The sequence below is a fragment of the Saccopteryx bilineata genome, chromosome 1 (assembly GCF_036850765.1).
Source record: "Saccopteryx bilineata isolate mSacBil1 chromosome 1, mSacBil1_pri_phased_curated, whole genome shotgun sequence".
Classification (NCBI taxonomy): domain Eukaryota; kingdom Metazoa; phylum Chordata; class Mammalia; order Chiroptera; family Emballonuridae; genus Saccopteryx; species Saccopteryx bilineata.
The window spans coordinates 108,168,162-108,188,954 of NC_089490.1; the positions used below are offsets into that span (position 1 = coordinate 108,168,162).

At 43.7% G+C, this 20,793-nt stretch overlaps 1 protein-coding gene across 2 annotated transcripts in view; it reads right to left on the bottom strand.

The window, feature by feature from the left end:
* The window catches only part of PHC1 (polyhomeotic homolog 1), a 24,192-nt gene extending 3,844 nt beyond the window's left edge, over positions 1 to 20,348 (bottom strand). The window contains exons 1-11 of one of the 2 annotated variants that reach the window (XM_066263689.1): positions 20,093 to 20,348; positions 16,436 to 16,596; positions 14,390 to 14,500; positions 13,387 to 13,467; positions 12,694 to 12,843; positions 11,947 to 12,102; positions 5,081 to 5,576; positions 2,977 to 3,740; positions 2,275 to 2,422; positions 1,811 to 2,022; positions 789 to 903 (exon numbers count right to left, since the gene is read on the bottom strand). In XM_066263689.1, coding sequence (XP_066119786.1) covers positions 789 to 903; positions 1,811 to 2,022; positions 2,275 to 2,422; positions 2,977 to 3,740; positions 5,081 to 5,576; positions 11,947 to 12,102; positions 12,694 to 12,843; positions 13,387 to 13,467; positions 14,390 to 14,500; positions 16,436 to 16,549 — 2,347 coding nt within the window. In that variant the 5' untranslated portion in view covers positions 16,550 to 16,596; positions 20,093 to 20,348. The remainder of the gene's footprint in view (positions 1 to 788; positions 904 to 1,810; positions 2,023 to 2,274; positions 2,423 to 2,976; positions 3,741 to 5,080; positions 5,577 to 11,946; positions 12,103 to 12,693; positions 12,844 to 13,386; positions 13,468 to 14,389; positions 14,501 to 16,435; positions 16,597 to 20,092) is intronic. The other variant, XM_066263680.1, reaches the window with a different exon arrangement.
* Positions 20,349 to 20,793: the final 445 nt, after the last annotated feature.

Here is a 20,793-nt window from a genome sequence, read left to right on the forward strand (position 1 = left end):
TCGGGGTTTGCCCCCAGAGACCTACACCGCCTGAGTGAGAATCCCTAAAACATCAAGTTCAAGTTCCAAAACCATAAAGGCATGTCCATCATAATTTTCCTGCCCTTCAGTCAGACTATTCCCATTCTGATGACTAATTTTATCCTAATCCATGCTCTCAGATTTCAGACAAGGCTGCATTTCTGAACAGGAGAGAGGACTAATTACTAATGCCTATGAAGATATATATCCCTCTCTCACAAAGTTTCCAAAAGCAGAGGGGAAATGTCAATAGTATAGATTATATGTATATGATATAGATTATAAAATCGAAGTAAGAACAACTGGAAATTATGAAATATCCTCTTGCCCTCACCAGGTAGCTCAGTTGGAAGGAGCCTCATCCCATATGCCAAGGTAGAGGTTTGATCCCCATCAGGGTGCATACAAAAATCAATGAATGCATAAGTAAGTGAATCAACAGGCCGATGTTTATATCTCATGCTCGCCCTTTCCCTCTCCCTCTAAAATCAATCAAAATAACCTTTTTTAAATACCATATTTTAGATCATTTTGAAAAATTATAGTAAATAATTTAATAACTTACTTTTGAGTTTGATAATTCTCCCTAAGCCTATGGAATTCCTTTTGTGTGATTCTATAAATTCTAAATATATGATAAAGTTTCTGTATCTGGATGGTCATCATTTAATTCCTACTGTAAATAAATAATTACTATTTTATACTGAGTTTTCAAACACATCACCATGAGCCTCCTCCCCCAGACAGGTCTCTAACTAAATACTTACCAGTAGATGGGCTGTCCCCTCCCAAGGGGCCACCTGACTGATTCTCATTCAGCCCTGTCAGGAGGCCAGTCTGTAGTGGCTTCTCAGACTCTTTCAGTAACTGAGAACAACCCACCTGTCCCAGAAAAAGTTTACAGTTAAGTTAGCCTAATTCCTTTCTGCCTCTCCACAGCTTTCCCAAGCATTTTTCACCATCATGTCTTTGCCTGCATCTCTGAGTTAATGGTCAAGTCTGGTTCAGAGAAAGTCACTTTCAATACGGCAGTAAGAGCCTCTAACTGACTCTGACCAGGTGGTGGCGCAGTAGATAGAGCACTGAACTAGGACGCAGAGGACCCAGGTTCAAAACCCTGGGGTTGCTGGCTTGAGCGTGGGCTCATCTGGTTTGAACATAACTCACCAGCTTGAACTCTAATTACTGCTGGGGTCACTCGGTCTGCTGTAGCCCCCGGTCAAGGCACATATGAGAAAGCAATCAGTGAACAACTAAGGTGCCACAACGAAGAAGTGATGCTTCTCATCCCTCTCCCTTCCTGTCTGTCCCTCTCTGTCTCTCTCTGTGTCTGTCACACACACACACACAAAAAGTCTCTAACTTTTTTCAGAGAAGTCATTGGGTAACAGGTTTCCTAGCTTGGCTTCCTATTTTGTCCTTTTCCTTCCTAAGATGAGGGAATGTACTACAAGTCAAGATAGCTATGTTCTAGTACTGTAACTCATGGTACCTGGAAAAGTCCATTAACTTTTCTACAATTTTCTTCATTATAAACCAACCTACTTTGTCTAACTAAACATTACCATTTAAAAGGTCACTTCCTGCCTTGCCTTCACTTCCCAACATTTTCATTTTCTCATCTACATATTCTTTCCTTTTCCCTTCCTCTTTACAACTCACCAAATAAACAGAATCAAACCATTCTCTAATAAATAGTTCTGAGCCTTTTGATTTTAGTGGCATTTGAAAAGACAACAGTCAGACCAAGTCCCCAACTGAAAGTCCCATCTTATCACCCTGCCCTCACCGGGAAAGGCTCTGCTCCTTCCTGGATAACGAAGCCTTCAATGATGTGGGTGAGAATCTGGGGCTTCACAATGGCCTGTGGGGGTTTTGAGTCACCCATCTGTCTGGACACCATAGCTAGTGTAGGAGGTGGTGCTGAAGGGGCAGGAGCCAAGGATACTAGTTCATTGCTTGGGGTATTAGCATTCATACTGGTCACTGATTCAACTTTCTCTGGAAAACACACACAAATTAATGAACAGGTATGTGATAACATAACTGACCCATGTATTAGCCAAGCTAGCCTGATTTTCCACAATGATACATGTTCACCTTTGCTCATTCACCCTGGATTCCATTTTTCCTACTCATTTGTCCACTGAGTTCAGCCCCATATTCTACCAAACCAGATTTCCCTTTTAGCTCGCTTCCTCGGAACATGAATACCTGTGCCCTGCAACAGCCCTGCAGAAGCCCGTCTCTCACCTCCAAGACTGCTCTTCTCCTCCATGCCCTTCGGGCTCTCGGCTGCTGGAGATGCCTTGGCAGGAAGCATTGTACTCAAAGTGGAGACGTCATCTCTTTCCTCCTCAGACTCAGCCTTGCGTTTGACACCCAATGTCTGAGGTTTGCCCTATAAAATGAAGAACAGGAAAGAAATCAAGAGTTGTAAGTGAAACATAACAAGGAACCACAAATATCCACATACTTTCAGAGAAAATTTTCTTAGTTCCAGATTCCCTAGGTGGTGTACTTCCCATGGTACATTAAAATCCCTGGTCATTCCCAAGAAGTGTAACTTCCACATCAGAACAAAAGTAACAGTCCTATTTTAGACCTCAAGACCCTGGAGGTGGCCCAACTAGGAACTGTTGTTTTTCTAAATACTATTTAGGTGGTTAAGGCTATCTTGATCCAACTTAGAACAGATCCAAAAACCCAGAACAGCATCAGTAGCAGATTTAGGAGTATGAAGTTCAGATATTATATTAATGTATATATACATCAATTAATATATACATTGCCATTCGTCCTTACAAAAAGAACACCAGCATCTTAACTTGCCATTCACAGCTCTCTCACACACAAAAGGAACAGATAAATACCTTCTAAACTCTTCATTCCCCTAAGTACTATTTCTACTCAGCCCCAGGTGCAGTGCCCTCAAAGCCATCAGACATCACTCACCGGCAGGTGCACAGACTGCACGTAGAAGGCAGCAGGGACCTGGGCTACAACAGGTGAGGAGGTGGTAGCCCCACCCTTGACTACATGTGCTGTCCCCTGCACAGGTGCAAGGGTCATCCCAGAGGCCAAGGTGGGCGGACACTCCTGCAGTGCACCAGGAGCCTGGGATGAAGGTGGCGAGGAGGCCAAATGGGCCTGACCAGGCTGCATTGTACCTGGCATCCCCCGGGAATTAGGCACAGCAGCAGCCAGCTGTGCCAACCCCAAAGCCTGTGCCTGGGCTGTACCTGGCTGCCGGGTGCCCACAACTTGCACAGGGATGTGGGGAGGTGGTTGCTGGGTAGCTGACATCTTAGTGGCCCCTAACTGAGGAGGTTTGATAGGTGCCACAGGTGGTTTGGATTGGAGAGGGATGGGTGGTTTGGGAGTTGGGTCGGGTGGGAGGGACAAGGGGGACGACTGAAGCATCGGTTGAACAACCAGGGTTTGGGCTTGCTGCTGGGACTGTGAAGGTGGGACCTGCTGAGTAGGTGGGACCTGTGGTGGCTGAGGGGCAGAGAGAGCTGTGGCTTGCTGCTGCTGCTGCTGCTGCTGCTGGGCCAGCTGGAGGTGTGTGGCTGTGTGGAGGAGCTGAGACTGCCGGTGCTGGAACTGCTGCTGGTGGTGGATGGCAATCTGCTGCTGGATTACCACCTGTTTCTGCTGGAGGTGGATCTGCTGCTGTTGCTGAATCAGGGAATGGGGCTGGATCTGTGTGTAGGTGGCTACAGGCCAGCCCAGAATGCAACATAGAAAAAAAAGAGCGGAAAATCATCACCATTGCAAAAAAGTAAAATCATCTTTCCAAGTTGTACCCAATTTTGGAAGGAAATCTAACCTAGAAGGACCTGAGAGATCACCTCATTCATACTCTTTTCTCTGAGTCAACCATTACCAGATATTACCAACAATCTCTAGTCTTAAAGATCTCAACAAAAGAACTCCCTTGCTCAATCATTTAATAATCCCCAGTAATGTCTTATATGTATGTAGCTTTTATTTCCTTTGCTATACTTAAATCCTGTTATTTTTAATTCAGCAGCATAAGCTGGCCCATTTTCTATATAATTGGACTCAAGAGTTCCTCAAGGCTGAGCCCACGTTTTATGCATTTTTACATCCCTAGAACCCAGCCCAGCACATCAGGAACACATAATAGTCATTGAAAAAATAACTATCAACCGAGATGTAAATACCAACATCTTCCCATGAATGCCACAGTTTTTAAGATTCATCAGTTTAGGTCCCAGCTAAGAGAAGCCTTAGCAGTCAGCAACTGTAGGCTCTGACTTGACCCGGTATCCACCACTGTAAAAGGGTTGACAACCTCACCACCCCCAAGGCCCCCACCAGACTGTCCAGAAAACATAGGTGGTATGATAGCACTTTGGAAACAGAAGAGCTACAGTATGTAAATACAACTAATAATTAACTCTTACTTTTTGTGAGTAAATGATCCAAATGTAGCAACAACTAAAGTGCTAGAAACAAGGAAGGCAAAAACAAACATTACCAAGTAAGGTATGCACATCTGTGTCTAACCACAGTCTGAAAGCAAGTATAAACTACTTTGGGTTATTATATTATTTATTCTTTTTCATCCTTATCATTGACACAGATGATCACAAGCTGACTATACTAAACCACAGCTCTCTATTTGCTAGTCCTAAGTGCTCTGCTCTACACTGGGCACCTAAGCACCGTTAAATAAAGACTAGGAAAGAATTCATCCCTTATGCTAAACGTAAACTCAATGAGAACAGGGAATCTTTTTTTCAAAGATGTATACCTAGCACCTTCTAGAACACAGTAGGCAATTAAATAAGAACTGGGCAAATGAATGGAGCGAGTAAAGCACAGGACTCAGGGTCTAAGGCAACTTGTAAAGTGATGAGTGCCGGGTAGAAACAAACAAGATTTATCTCTGTTACCTATCCTCCTGCCTCATTAGACTAATAAATAAGATCAAGGGCATGTGACAAAGAGACGTATGAAAAAAGGCAGAGAAATGTAATCTGAAGATTTTAAACGGTCTGAGAGAAGGACACCAGAAGTGACTGTTTACCTGAGCTAATGAGGGTCTGGCTGGGAGCAGGTGTAGCTGTCCGTGTCAGGTTCATGCCCACGTTCTGCTGACCAGTCCCATCCACTTCTGCCTTCTTGGCTGCTGCACTTTCTGCCTCTGTCTGGCTGCCCTGACTCACAGTCACTGTTTGGGCTGCAGGCAAGGGCTGCACCACTCCTGTGCCCTTCCTGGGACAGCTCCCACCACCACCCATTCCTGAGGAAGACAACTGACCCAAGCCCCCAGGTGCTTGGCCACTTCCACCTGGACCCATGGACCCTGGGATGCTATTGCCACTGCCTCCACCAGCTTGACTAAGGTTGAGGGACTGGCCTGAGGCCCCAGAGGAAGCCTGAGCCACAGTTAGGGCCTGGCTAGAGGACTGGGAGAGGCTGGAGACGGGGGATGCTCCAGGAGGAATGCTCTTCTGAGTACTGCCTTGCATTTGAGGTCCTGGGGCTGAGGCCTGCTGGTTCCTCACTGCCAAGTTCTGCACCTAAAAGATGAGAAGAAAAAGACTGAGAAAAGGGCAATAAGAGGCACTGGTGTCATCAAAGATTTCAATGACTGATTCAGAAGCCACAAAAACAGCTACAGATATTCCACAGCCCACCTCACCTGGTATGCTCACAATTATATACATTAAAGGTTTTCCAGTCACCCAGGGAAGAAAACTTTCATCAAATTTTATTTTTCAGTCTCCTTCATTCAGTATCAAATCTATCATCAAGTTTGGCCATTTATTTCTTCAAAATGTTTCAGAATTTCCCTTTTCTCTCCATTCATTCATTCAATATCTACCAAACACCTGTGCTTCAGGTATTGCACTGGAAACGGGGAATGCAGGGATAAAAGACATAGGCCCTGCTCTTAATGAGTGCTTTCTACCAGGGAAGAAAGACAGAAAACCACCAATAACCACATTATACTAGACACAGATATGCACAAAGTGCTATGGAAGCAGATAAGAGGAAGAGCCACTCAGAGACAAAGATTAGGAAAGACTTCCTAAAACAAGAGACATTTGACCAGAGGCCCAATAGGCAATAGTGAAGGCAAGGGTTTGAAGTCATAGGTGACAGCATTTGCAAGAATGCTGAGTCAAAAAAAAAAGAAAAAAGAAAAAGGATAACATTTTTGGAAATTATAAGTATTTTATTATGTTTGGAGAGTTAGAGGGAGTGGCAAGAAATACAGGGGTCTCTGGGTTACGACAGTTTCAACATATGATATGACATTTTGAGTTTATGATGCTCATTCCCATAAAAACTTTTAAAAATTGAGACATGAGTGTTTTGGCTTACGCCATTGGCATCATACTTAAAAACTACGTGGGCAAGCTAGTCTGGCTGCACATGGAAGAATACGCAGTAAGGCGGCGTTATGAGCGAGAGCGCTGGCGTCCCCCAGTACACCTAACTACGCCATTCTGAACTGTTAAAAGCGCAAGTGTGCCATTTGTGTTAGGCTAGGGCGTTTCAACTTACACAAAAATTCAGGTACGTCACTGTCATACGAAAGGAACTACAGTATTTCATAACCCAAGGACCCCCTATAAAACGAGGAAGCGTAGGCCGAGGCTACGGACGGAGAAAGGTACAGATCAGGAAGGGCCTGGCCTGGTGTGTTAAAACAGGGAGTCTGAACTTCAGTTTGGAAACAGAAAATGTGTCTATCATCTTCACTGTTATACTTCCGACACCTAGCAGTGCCCGACATTACATAGTAAGTACTCCAAAATATAAACAGAGAGAAGGAATAGTGAGTAACTTAATTGATTACAGGAAGCCATAGAAGAGTACTAATCAGAATAAACATGATTAAAGCTACAGTTGAAAACATTCTTGTAAACACTGCTGATGGAAATGTTAATCAGTACAATCACTTTGGAAAACAGTTTGGCATCATAACCTAAATTAAACATTCACATACCTTCTAACCCAGGAATTCTACAAGAGAAACTCCTGCTGTGTACAACTGGAGACATGTATAAAAATGTTCACATCAGCACTATTCATACTTACAAAAGCCTGGGAAACACCCAAATGGATTGTTGCATGAACTGTATTGTATTTACATAATGGACTATTACATAGAAATTACAATGACATGCAACAATATGGATGGTTCTCGAAAATATGCTATTAAGAAAGCATCTCAAAGACTGCATACAGCATAAGCACCTTTTAAATATAAATACAAACAAAATGTTTATTTTATAATTATTTATATATTATATAATTGTATACACTGTATTTTTAAATACAAATATATGGGTATTTTGTATATATAAATGAAAATAATGATATGGTGTTCGGGATTTACTTCCAAATAATCCACAAGTGAAGGGAAATGGCCTGGAAAAATTGGCCACGTGTTCATCAATGATGAAGCTAGATAAGTAAATAAGAATTCATTTCTTTTTTCTATTTCTCATATGAAATTTTCTGTAATTAAAAAGTACTTTATTAAGCTTGACCAGGTGGTGGCACAGGGGATAGAGTGTCGGACTGGGACGCAAAAGATGCAGGTTCGAAACCCTGAGGTCGCCGGCTTGAGTGTGGGCTCACCAGCTTGAACGTGAGGTCACTCACTTGAACAAGGTGTCACTCGCTTTGCTATAGCCTCCTGGTCAAGGCACATATGAGAAGCAATGAACAACTAAGGTGCCGCAACGAAGAATTGATGCTTCTCATCTCTCTCCCTTCCTGTCTGTCTGTCCCTATCTGTCCCCCTCTCTGCCTCTGTGAAAAAAAAAGTACTTTATTATATATAAATGTAATAAATAAGACTATATAAAAAGGGATACAAAGGAAAAATGAACCTAGGAATCAGAACACCCTCAGCATGGCAACAGATGGAACTGAGATTGCTTATTATATTATTAAAACTTACTGAGTAAATAAAAGTGGGTCATGAATGGACCATCAGTAAGAGGATATCATGAGATAAAGACAAGGATTCATCCAATTCTCTATACCAGAGGTACAAAAATAACATAGTAACAACATATATCTTTTTTCCTTCTTATTGTATATATTAGAGTGACACTGATTATCAAAATTATACAGGTTTCAGGTGCATAATTCTAGAAAACATTATCTGTACACTGTATTGAGTGTTCACCTCCCCACGTCAAGTCTCTATCTAACAACATATATTTTCAAAAAAACCTATTCTATATAATAATGTGTAAAAGAAGTAGGTAAGTCTGAAGTCAAGAGAAAAGTTAGAAAACTAGTACAGTAATTCAGGTGAAAAATGAACCCGAATTCAGGCAATAAGCAGTACAGAAGAAGAGATGACAGCTTTTGGGAATGATTTACAAGAATCAACAGGATTGGGTCCTGGGGTGCTTACTATTATCTGGCAATTACGATACATCGTCAGTTCCACCACCAATCTATACATTCAGTTGCATAAGCACCCATCACTTCTCTCTTCTTTGCCTCTATCCTTCCCACTTTTCAAGAAGTGTACATAATCAATTCTCTTGTCTGAATTAGACAAGCACCTGTCTCTTCAACTTCTCCTCTACTGGCTCCCTTCCTTCACCATCCTGGAACTCCACTTCCCCTCTCGCAGTTTATCCTCCTTTCCTGTTACTGCTAAACGCTTAATAACTTGTTTATATCCACTGTGTCTATTCCCACTGTCCAGTCATCCTCACCCCCATGACTCCACTGCAAGGGCTCTCTGTCCATATTAATAGCTCCAGCTTTTCTGGCTCTCTTGAAGGACCCTTGCCACTCCTTGTTCCATTCTATTCCACTGTCTTCATGACCACACAAAATTCTTCAGATTTTGTCTCTGTCACTCTTTTCCTACTCCTCTTTGCCAGCCCATCACCCCTTACTCAAACCTGAACTGCTTTATTTTCTAAGGGCTCATACTAACCCTCAAGGCTCCGTTTTAAAGGCTTTTCTCTCCTCAATCCATACCATACCCCTAAGGCAGTGGTTCTCAACCTGTGGGTCGTGACCCCGGCGGGGGTCGAATGACCAAAACACAGGGGTCTCATAAAGCCCATCAGAAAATACATAATGCATATCAGGTATTTACATTCCGAATCATAACTGTAGCAAAATTACAGTTATGAAGTAGCCACCAAAATTATTTTTTAGTTTGGGGTCACCGCAACATGAGGAACTGTATTGCGGGGTCACGGCATTAGAAAGGTTGAGAACCACTGCCCTAAGGTATTTCAAACAGTCCCTTGATTTCAATTATCATCTACAGTATATGCCTACTACTCTTGAACATAGTTATCTTTGACTCAGAGCTCAGCACCACACAAGTAAAACTGCTAACCCAGTATCCCCTTCTGGATGGCTAACAAGCACTTTTAAGCCAGCGTATCTATAAGTGAACTTCACCCAAAATCCACTTCTCCAACATTCTTCGTCTCAAAAGTATCACTACCAGCCACCTCATTGCTGTGCCAGATCACATCTCTGGAATTGCCTCAACTCCCCACCCACTGAATGATCAGTTCTCCTTTTCAATGACATTCTAAGTTTTTCTCAAATTCATTCATTTCTGTCTGTCTCCACTGCTGCTGCCCAATCCAAGCATCTTTCCCCTAATCTAGTATGATGGTGGTGTTCTCCCTATATTCACTTTCACCATTTCCATTTATCTGCCACAGAGGAGACAACAATCTTTAAAATGAAAACAAACAAAACCCCTCAAATCTCTGATGTCATTTCTACATTTAAAATCCTTCCGTAGCTTCCCATTGTTTTTCACATAAATCCCCAAATCCTAAACACAGAGCCTGGATGAGGTTTCTCCTGCCTCTCCTGCACCATTTCCATTCCCCTTTGCCATACTTAAGGGACACAGGTCTTTCAATTCCCTCTTCGGGATCTTTGGACATAAGGTTCCCCTGCCTTCATCACTCCTTCCATGTCCCCACCTGACCAACTTCTATAGACCTAATTTAACTGTCACCTCCTCAAAGGCCTTCCTGACTTGTACCCCACCCCAAAGCTAAATTAACTCCTTTTCTGTTTCATGGCACTCTGTACTTTCTAATGAAGCTATTATTACACCATTCAGGTGATTATTTGCTTAATGTCTGGTGCTTCAATGGTTTATAATCTCAATCAGTCTAGGGATTATGACTTCCTTGGGCATTCAGGACAAAGGAACGTCTGATATATAAAAATGATAGCTAACGCTCTTAATACTCATTATGTCCAGGCACTGTTCAAACACTTATAAATACCAACTAATTTAGTCGTCATAACACACTCTGATGTAGGTATTTTATAATAGATGTTTTATAGATGAAGAAACTATGTCCAAATGATGTCTGACCATTTGCCTAGGGTCACACAGTAAGTCAGGGAGTAGGAATCTGATCGAGATATCAGATTCACATTTTTAACCACCCCTCTCTCCCTCCACATGCTGACCCTCAATGAGTAGATGGAAGCAGTCTCAACCTCACCGTCTGGCCCTACTGCTGTTACCACAGTCTGAAATAAAGGTCTTACCTTATTATATATGACCCCAAGCATTTCTTAGTAGGCTCCTCATTTCTGTCATCTCCAGGAACATGTTCCTAGATGATTCTTTCTCAAGTACTTGACTTATCCCATTAGGCTGCTGTTCAACGGCCAGGTATGACCCCTGCTACCTATGGAGTCACTCGGCTTTCAGACTTCCACCCCACAGTGACCATTTCCTACCATCAGGCCTGTTGTCTCCTCTTTATCCACTCACCCTCAACTCTTACTCATATATATGAATTATGTTTTTACACATACTGTTCTGTCTCCAGTTTTCTCTTTCCTCTAAATCAGGTCATACTCATCCTCCAAGAATTCCCTCAAGTATCCCAAAAGTCAGTAAACAGTATTACAGCCAACTCTTCTCTAAACTTGTGTCACTTGGCCTGACCTGTGGTGGCGAAGTGGATAAAGCATCAACCTGGAACGCTGAGGTCACCAGTTTGAGTCCCTGGCCTTGCCTCGTCAAGGCACATATAGGAGTTGATGTTGATGCTTCCTGCTCCTCCTCCCTTCTCTCTCTCTCTCTCTCTCTCTCCCTTCTATCTAAAAATGAATAAAAGCTAAAATAAAATCGAAAAAATAAATAAACTTGTGTCACTAAAGATTGCGCAATTTCCTTTTGTGCTTCCTTGATCTCTCTTTATAAAAACTTGACTCATATTTACTTTAATCCATCAAAGTTTCTAGTATATATCTGAGCATATCAATGGAAAGCTCAATATTTACTTGCTAACTGAAAAGCTAAAAAAATAAGTATTATGAGAGCCCAGTTTAGATCCCATTTATAAGAAGATAAAAAACTCAGGCTCAAAATATATATACAACGCTAATACTTTATATACACACACACACACACACACACACACACACACACACACACAAATTGTGGAGATAAGACATGGGAAGCAACGATGAGAAAGATTTGGGACTACACGGTAAGCAGAAAGACTGCATTTATGAAGAGATGGAATCAAGCCAGATCAGCTTAACATCTATGTATACATAGCAGAAATCCCTCCACCATCCCTCATCTTCCAGAGACAGTTCTGCAAGGAGAATTAAAGACTTCCTAAATAAACTGAACCTTGCAGAGCTAAGATATAGTAGGGAAATCTGCCCTGTGTTAAGAGTAAGATTTCCTGATCCAGAGGGCTATTTTCAGCCAAATCTACTTCCCTTCCAAGCTCAAATAACTCAAAAGTTATAAGGGACTGGAGTTCTACAAAAATGAAGGGCAAAACAATAAAAATTAAGAATTCTGACAAATGGTACTGAGGGAAGGGTGGGCCCTAGACTGTGGTCATCCCTGTCCTCCCCAGTGTCCACCAGGTCGATGGCTGCACTGACCTGGTCCGCATCTGTGTGAATTCCTGGAGACTGAGCAGACGGTACCTCCTGCTGGACGGCAGCCACTGCCCCGTTAGGCATCAGGATGAGTTGGGAGGCGAGAGGCACATTCCGGCCCAGGGTCCGGTTTACCTGCAATAGGTTCCCCAGCTGTGGCTGGCAAGGAGAGGAGGAAAAGCAGAGGAAAGAGAACAAGAGGAAGAGAAGAAAGACAGAAGAAATGGAAGGGAAGGACCACAAGACAAAATAAACAGAAGATATGAAACAGCGAAGCCCTGTCCCTTTCCACACCAACCCAGGAGGCCCTTATTCTCCATGTGGTGAATCATCCAGAAGAAAACCTAGAATGTGTACAAAACTATACACTGATAAAAAGAGTCAAACATGAAAGAAATTGAGACAATGAGAATTTTAGAACAAGTGTTTACGTACAGTAAGTAGATAGGCTAAGAGAACATTTAGAATTTGTGAACTTGAGCCACAGGTCGAAAGATTAGAGCATCTGTTGCTAATTTAGTCAAATGTCAAAGTGACTATCTTCTAATTTAGGATATCGACGTAATCTGCAAACTACCTGCAAATACTGAGCATTACTTCTAGAGTTAAGCAAGGTGGAAGTAAATCAGCTTGTCTTAAAACAACTGGGTAACTAACTAACTATGGTTAAATAAAAGCTTTCACTCAAGTCCTAGCCAGGAACAGAACAATTCAGCCCTGGAGACAATGGCAGTTACATCTGTGGCTTACCCGTAAATACATCTGAGCCTGGGACTGGTTGAGGGGCGGGGACGTGGTGTTCCCCAGTAGCACAGATTGGGTCAATGTGGTAGCACTGGGAGAGCTCACACTCTGGGATCGGCTGATGAGCTGGGCGGCCGACGTGGTGGCCAGATTGATCTGTGTGGTATAGAAAGGAACCAGGAGTAAGGCTTTAGGAGGAAATATAAATGACTAACAAATTCAGAGTGATATGGTCAAGAACAGAATATTTTACTTTCGTAAAGGCAGGGGAAAATGAATAACACCTTCCTATCCGCAATTATCCTATCCCTGCAACTTTCTATCCCTGGCTACTATGGAGTATTACCAGAGTAAACAAACCAGTGCTAACCACTAGCCTAACAGTTGAGAAGACAAAGGAATGACATTGAACCGATTTTACTTCTCATTGAAGGGTCCAGAAATTAGTCCCTTTCTTTTATTATGTCCTCTTCTTCCTCAGGATTTTCTTTCTCCTTTCTTAGACCTCCTTCCTCATTAAGAGTCCTATATAGATCTAAGTTGGTTACTTTTCCTTTTACAAACATTCTCTACATAAGGGCAGTAAATACCACTGATGGCTCAGTAAACACTCCCAGATCAGCTGTATCATATCAAATGTAACCCAGAGACAAAGACAGAGAGAGTTCCAGAAGCCTCTCAGCGGGGAGAAGTACTCACTGAGGCCTGGGTGGTGGTCGTCTGCTGCTGTGCGGTGCTGGTGTTTGGGGAGCTGGCCTGCCGACTGGCAGCAATGGTGGCCTGTTAGAGACAACAGAAAATAAAGAGCAGAGACAACGAAGGAAAGGCTGTGATTCTTTCAGTAATAAATCAGATGCACAACACGTAATAGAAATTTCAGGTAAGAACTGAGAGTCTCCATTATGAAACAAGAACAAGCATATTCAGTACGCTCACAACCCTCACATCAGCACATGTGCTAACCCAACAACTCCCATGTTACTCTCCTGGAGCAGCCAGGCAAGCTGTCCTCCTCCCACTTTCCTTTAGGTGGAAGGACCTTTGGTCAGGTCACATAATGAATCACTAATAAGTCTAACCCAGAGTTGTTCAATACAAATGTCATGCGAGCCACATACATAATTTCCAGTATGCATATTTTTTAAAAAGGGAAAAGAAACAGGAGAAATACACTTTATTTTTTAATTGAATTTATTGGGGTGACATTGGTTAATAAAATTATATAGGTTTCAGGTGTACAATTCATCTGCATATTGGCATCTGGCAAACTGTGTTTGCCACATCAAGTCAAACCTCCTTCGATCACCATTTATCCCCCCATACCCTCTTCTACTTGACTTTATTAAAGCCAATGTATCTCATTTCAACCTATAATCAATGTAAACTACTTTTACTTTTTTTTTTCTCACTAAGTCTTTGAAATCCAAAACCTTACTGCACATCTCCATTTAGACTGGCCATATTTAAGCACTCAACTGCTAATGTGTAGTGGCTCCCATCGCAGGCTGCAGGTCAAGACATAGCCATTCTGTTTCTAAAAGGGAGTTCGCCCAATTCTCACTGTAACCCAGAAGCTAAGATCCATTTAGTAGGCAGTAGAGACTGTGTTTCCAGCTCAGCTTAGTGGAGGATGTGGTATGACCCTACCCACCTGCAGCACCTTGCCCCTCCCTCTTGGGTCAGCTGGCTGCTGACCTCTCACCTGCTGGACGGCAGCCAGGCTATGCAGCTGGGCATTGCTGAGCTGCTGCTGGAGCATGAACTGGTGGAAATACTGAGCTGCGTTGGGCTGACGCTGCAGTGCCTGCAGAGCCTAGAAGGAGAGAGAGGATCAGCCCACTCAGAATGAATCCATCCCAACTCCTATAAAAATCACTGTGAGCTTGTGAAAGGGACTCATGGCAAGGAGAGAAACAAAGGACGATCGAAGTCTGGCTAAATCATCAACTTCTGATTTGTCCAGTTTGCTTCTATAAGAACCAGTAAGTTCACATAGTCTTCAATAAGTGGAGAAGCAATAAATTCTGCTACACTCTATTCTCATATATATAGAAAAGTAAAACAGTGTTAATTCATCAGGGCACTTATTTCCCAAAATGGAATCTGGAAACACATGATACAGCAAGGAAAAGAATTGGAACTAGACAGACAGAAATCAATGAGATGTCGATTAATGTAAAAAGAAAATAAAAGACCATATTCTAGGGTTACAATAGAGGTAATAAGAGTCCTAAGGGGTTGAAAGTAATGAAAAATAAAGTAAGTAGTGGCTTTGTGAAAGAATCGATCAAGCAAAAATTTCAAACTGGTATTTCAAATATCTACAGTATAATGCTAATAGATATTTATAAAGATGATACTGATAATTCAGTTTTAGTGTAAACTAACAGTCTTTAATTATTAGAACCAGTCTTATGATATGCATAATTATTCTAATAATCAAAATATTTTAAGTAAAAGGCCCATTTCCAGATTTTTTATTTTTATAGAGGCGAAGGAGCGAGAAGTATCAACTCGTATGGTAGTTGCTTCACTTCAGCTGTTCATTGCTTGTCATATGTGCCTTCACCCGGCTAGCCTAGGGTTTTGAACCAGCAATCTCAGCATTCCAGGTCCACGCTTTATTCACAGCACCACCACAGGTCAGACCCCAGACTTTTAAAAACATGGAATTTATTATTTGTCTAATAAAAATAAAACTTTAGTCTAAAGAATTTTACACTGTCATTACTCACAGTGATTTTTTTTTTTCTTTTTTTTTAGAGAGACTACAGAGACAGGGACAGAGGGGGGGAGGGGAGAATAATAAGAAGCATTAACTTGTAGTTGCTTCACTTTAGTTGTTTACTGATTGCTTCTCATACGTGCCTGGGGAGGTGGTACTTAAGCTGAGCCAGTGATCCCCTGCTCAAGCCAGCAACCTTAGGGCTCTAGCCAGAGATCTTGGGATCATGATCCTGTGCTCAAGCTGGCAACCCCGTGCTCAAGCCTGTGACCTAGGGGTTTTGAAGGTCTTCTGTGTCTCGGGCCAACACTCAATCCACTGTGCCACTGCCAGTCAGGCTACTCAGTGATTTATGCAAAAGGCCAAAGATTAAAAATATGACAATCTACGAAGAGATATGGTTAAAATCTAGCTACATGAACTAAAAGGTACTAAAAAAAAAAAAAATCTTTGAAAGACTGAATTTCGCCTGATCAGTGGTAGCACAGTGGACAGAGCATCAACCTGGGACACTGAGGTCCTAGGTTCAAAACCTCAAGGTTGCTGGCTTGAGCGGGGGCTCATCCGGCTCAAACACAGGCTTACCTGCTTGACTGTGGGGTCGCTGCCCAAGCATGAGATCACTGACATGATCCAAGGGTCACTGGCTTAAGTCCAAAGGTTGCTGGCTTGAGAAAGGGGTCACAGGCTCAGCCTGAACCCTGGGGTGAAGGTACATGAGAAGCAATCAATGAACAGCTAAAGTGCTGCAACTATAAGTCAATGATTCTCATCTCTCTCCTTTCCTGCCTCTCTCTCTCAAAAAAAAAAAAAAAAAAAAAAAAAAAAGACTGACTCTCCTTTACTGTTCGCTTGCTCAAATTGTTGTAAATTCCTAAGTCTCAGCACTAAAAGAGACCTTAGTCACCTAATCCAACTCCCCCAATTTTCTGGAAAGGAACTAAGGGTGATTATCTTGAGGCACCTTTGCCTACCCTAAGCCAGTAATACTCACAGATCACATCCCTCAGAGTTGAGCCTCACCTGCACTGCTTGCCGTTCATACAGTGACATTTGAGCTATCTGAGGCCGAGAGCTGCCACCAGAGCTGGAACTCCCACTGGTGGAGTTAGAGTTCTGCTCACTCTCAGTCTCCATGATAGTGGTCCAGGGTCCCCAAGGCTGGTGGTACTCTGACTCAAGACCTAGATGGGAAGAGCAAAGGGTTAGTTAAAATTTATACCTAATCTCAAACTATTATTTCATGTTATTCAAATTAGATCCAAGTATCTTCCTCTCCTTCCATAATCCATGATTTCTAGGTTTTATAAGTACCAAATATGCAACATGCTCTTCCCCACACCATCTTGTGAAATTATGCAGTCTCAAAAGAAACACCTTTATATATTCCATCATAACTATCATTAAATATAAAATAGCCAGAATGTAAGACAGAACCTCATAATAATAAGGCCATCTGACAGTCCTGTAATACTTTGTAACAGTTTAAAATTTAGTTATCTCATTATCTGCATCTGTAACATCCTTATCAGCATCATCTTAACAATGGCCACCATTTACTGAGAAGCCACTCGGTACCTCCTCTCATCTCCATTATTTTTCCTAGTGCTTTTCTATAAATAATAATATCCCCACTTTACAAGTGTGAAAATGAAATTTTCTGAGGGTAAAGAAGATGTCCTGGCCTGACCTGTCGTGGTGCAGTGGATAAGGCATCGACCTGGAAGGCTGAGGTCGCCGGTTCAAAACCCCGGCCTTGGCCTTGGCCCTCGCCAGTTAACTCAGTGGTAGAGCATTGGCCTGCATATGGAAGTCCCAGGTTCAATCCCTGGTCAGGGCACACAGGAGAAGCGACCATCTGCTTCTCCACCACTCCCCCCACCCCCAACTCTCTCTCTTTTCCTCCTGCAGCCATGGCTCAAATGGTTCAGCAAAGCTGGCCCCAGACCCTGAGGATGGCTCCACGGCCTTACTCAGACACTAAAATAGTTCAGCTGCTGAGCAATGGAGCAAGGGCCCCAGATGCACAGAGCATCGCCAGGTAGGGGGTTTGCCAAGTGGATCCAGGTGTGTGTGTGGGGGGTTCCTGTTCAAAGTCTGTCTCTGCCTCCCCACCTCTCTCTCACTTAATAAAACAACAACAAAAAACCGTCCTTGCCTGGTCAAGGCACATAAGAGAAGGGACTACTAAAGGCTGATGCTTCCTACTCCCCCCTTTTCTCTCTCTCTCTCTAAAATCAATAAATAAAATCTGGAAAAAAAATTGTCCTAGTAAGTATCAAGTCTTTACACTAGTACAAGGCTTCTTCCTCAAACCAGGAAAAATAATTGTAATTAAAGCAGTGTCACTCAGTTTGAGTACTCATTGTCCCCATTTTATGAAGGAGGGGATTAAGATACAGATATGTTAAATGCATCATGGAGTATCATAAAACTAGAAGGTAGAAGAGCTAGGCTCCAGCCCATAGAGCCCAAACAGCTGCCTGGTTCCAGCTCAGGGTACTAATAATAACACCTCAGGCATGTCCCTTTCCCTTCTTTTTTTTTTTTAGAGATTTTATTTATTGATTTTATGGTGGGGTGGGGAGCATCATGAGAAGTATCAACTTGTAATTGGTTCACTTTAGTTGCTTCTTGGTTGCTGTATGTGCCTTGACTGGGCAAGCACAGGGTTTTGAACCTGCAACCTCAGCATTCCAGGTTGAACGCTTCATCCACTGTGCCACCACTGGTCAGGCCCTTTCCCTTCTTATACCTCAGTTTCGGCATTTGCAAAGAAGGCTTCACAACTGAATGTGATATATCATTTTAACAAATGAGTCCCAGGATTAAACATTAAATACACGGCAATAAAAATCTTCAAGAAAGTAAGATTCAATTATTTAGATCACTAAAGTGGTCACAATTTACCTTCTGGGGTCTACACTAATATTCATTAGTAGGAACCAAGCAAACAAATAGAAAGGAAGCACCAAGGCAGCACTAAATGATAAGGGGTTGGTTTGTTGTTGTTCTTTTTCCCCCCTCTTTTGTTAAACCCCAGACACTAAATTCTGTACTTCTGAAGCACAGGGCCACTAAAAATACTAGGTCTGCAAAGCACTATTTGGTTTAGGAATGTAACCATCAAACCAGAATTTCTGCTAAGGGCTGTCAACAATTTTGTTCGAGTGGATTTATCTTAATGACTGCTTCCAAAACAAGCAAACAAATAAAATCAAACCACTTGGCCTACTCAACAGAGGTGGAGAGATTTCTTGTATCTGATTCTCAGTATCACCTAACCCATCATTATTCCCCAAGAACTACCCATCTCTGCAGTTTCATTTAGGAACAGCAAATGTCACTGAAAACATGGATATAACCCAAGAAGTACATAGGAGAAATCATATCAGCTTCAACTCTGTCTTCTCCCCACATCTTTTGCCACAATATCAAAGCACTGAACAGATACAGACCCATGAATCCTCATTATCAGCATGTGAAGGAAAAAAGTGGGTAAGGATTAGAGGCAGCACACATAGTTGTATAGTTCACTGGACTCAAGAGACAAGAGACCCGTTTAACTAGCTCAAGAGGACATACATTAATTCCTACATTCATAGATGAAAATGCTAATAAACTATACGACCCCTCATCTCCCCCCAAACAGAAACCTTATTAATAATATCTTTTCAGATTGTGAAATGGATATAGAGATAGAAAGGGATCAGCTGGAAGTCTTTGATAAAATTAAGGGAAATTGTTATCAAAACCAGGATTCCTGGATCTTAAGCACATAAATCTACTTGTTCGTGATTAACGTTGGAACTGTAAACTTACGCACCAAAAATAAAGACAACAAAAAGTTTGGGAGGCACAGTGAATTTAAGTTTTCAGAATTAAAGGAGAAAAAAGAGAAGCTGATCTAGAGGTCCCTGGAATAGCAAAACCACGGTCATGCTGAAACGTAGTGTTTGGGTGCGGATGGGTTGGGTAGGTAGGAGCACCGACGCCCCTGGAACGGAGCTAGAAAAGGATATTGAAGTGAACGTGGTACAGGGTCGACTGAACTACGAGTTGGAGAAAATCAATTACCCTAAACATAAAACTCTGTATCGTAGAAAGGATGGGGCAGGGGAAGGGGGAAGCGGGAGAAAGGGGTGGTTCGGGGAAGACTGTGCTAAAGAAATGGAAGTAATCTGGAGAACAGGGATAGGAGACGCCCAGGGGTCCTTGCATATGGAACCTTGATGAAAAGGAGGTTCCAAAGAGGAAGCACATACATCGGGGGAAGGGAGCGGACAGAGTGGTTGGTACCAGGAGTGAACTGACCCAAGTGAGCAGGCAGACAGGAGGCTAAGGAACCCAGCGGACCATAAAAAGCAGGGAGATAACTAGACAGCAAGCATGCTTGGATGGGAGAGCCAAAGTCAGAGAAGGAGAAATGAATGAGAAAAGGAGCAGTCAGAGGCAACGAGGGTGACGGACAGACAGCATTAACCGCGGCGACCCGAACAGCGGGAAGACTCGGACGGGCAGAGCCGAAGGACCGCAGAGCCGAGCGCAGGAGGTAGGCAGGGAAAGAAACTGGGGGAGGTACCTGGGGCGTTCCACAGCCCGAGGCGGCAGGAGAAACCTCCCCGCGCAGCCAAGCCCCCAGAGGTCCTGCCCCTCCCCAGCCCGCGGTCGCCGGCTTACCTTCGCGCCCGGCTCCGCACCCAGAGTGCTCCCGAGGGGCGTCCACCTCATGTGCCCGGGACCCCAGTCTCCGGGCTGGGCGGGGGGCTCGCTCGGCCTCCGCGGCGGGCTCCCCTCGCCTCCTCCCCTTCCTGGAGGGGCGGGGGCGCCGAGGGCGGGGTGGGAGGCACCCGGCGCGGCCGCGGCTCCCCGCCCCTCCCGCCGCTCCGGGTCCGGGCCCGGCCGCGGCTCCGCCAGGCCTCGGGGGCTCGCTCCGGGCCTGTCACTTCCTGCCGGGCCGAGAGGGTGGGGGCTGCAGGCCGGGGGCTGCGGGCCGGGCTGGAGGAGGGGGCTGGCGGGGAGGTGCTTCCGGGGCAGCCGGACCCCTCCCCCGGCCCTCCCCTCCCCTCGGCGCCCTCCTCCCCCACCCTCCGCGCGTCCCTCGTTTCCTGCCGGCGCCCGTTGCCATGACGACGCCGCTCCCGGGCCTCCGCACTCTAGGCCCCGGGGTTGCGCCCCCCCTCGCTCTCTCTTTCTCCTCTTTTTTTCCGTTCTTTCTCTCCGAGCTCTGCTCGCCGGTTGGAGGGACGAAACTGAGCCAGTGCTGGCCTCTAGTGGGGAACTCACCTCTCACAGCCAGGAGAGGGAAAGGGGAGAAGGGAGGGAAGTGACGTGAAAAGGAGAAAAAATAAGATTATTTTTCAGGAGCTTCTCGGAATAAG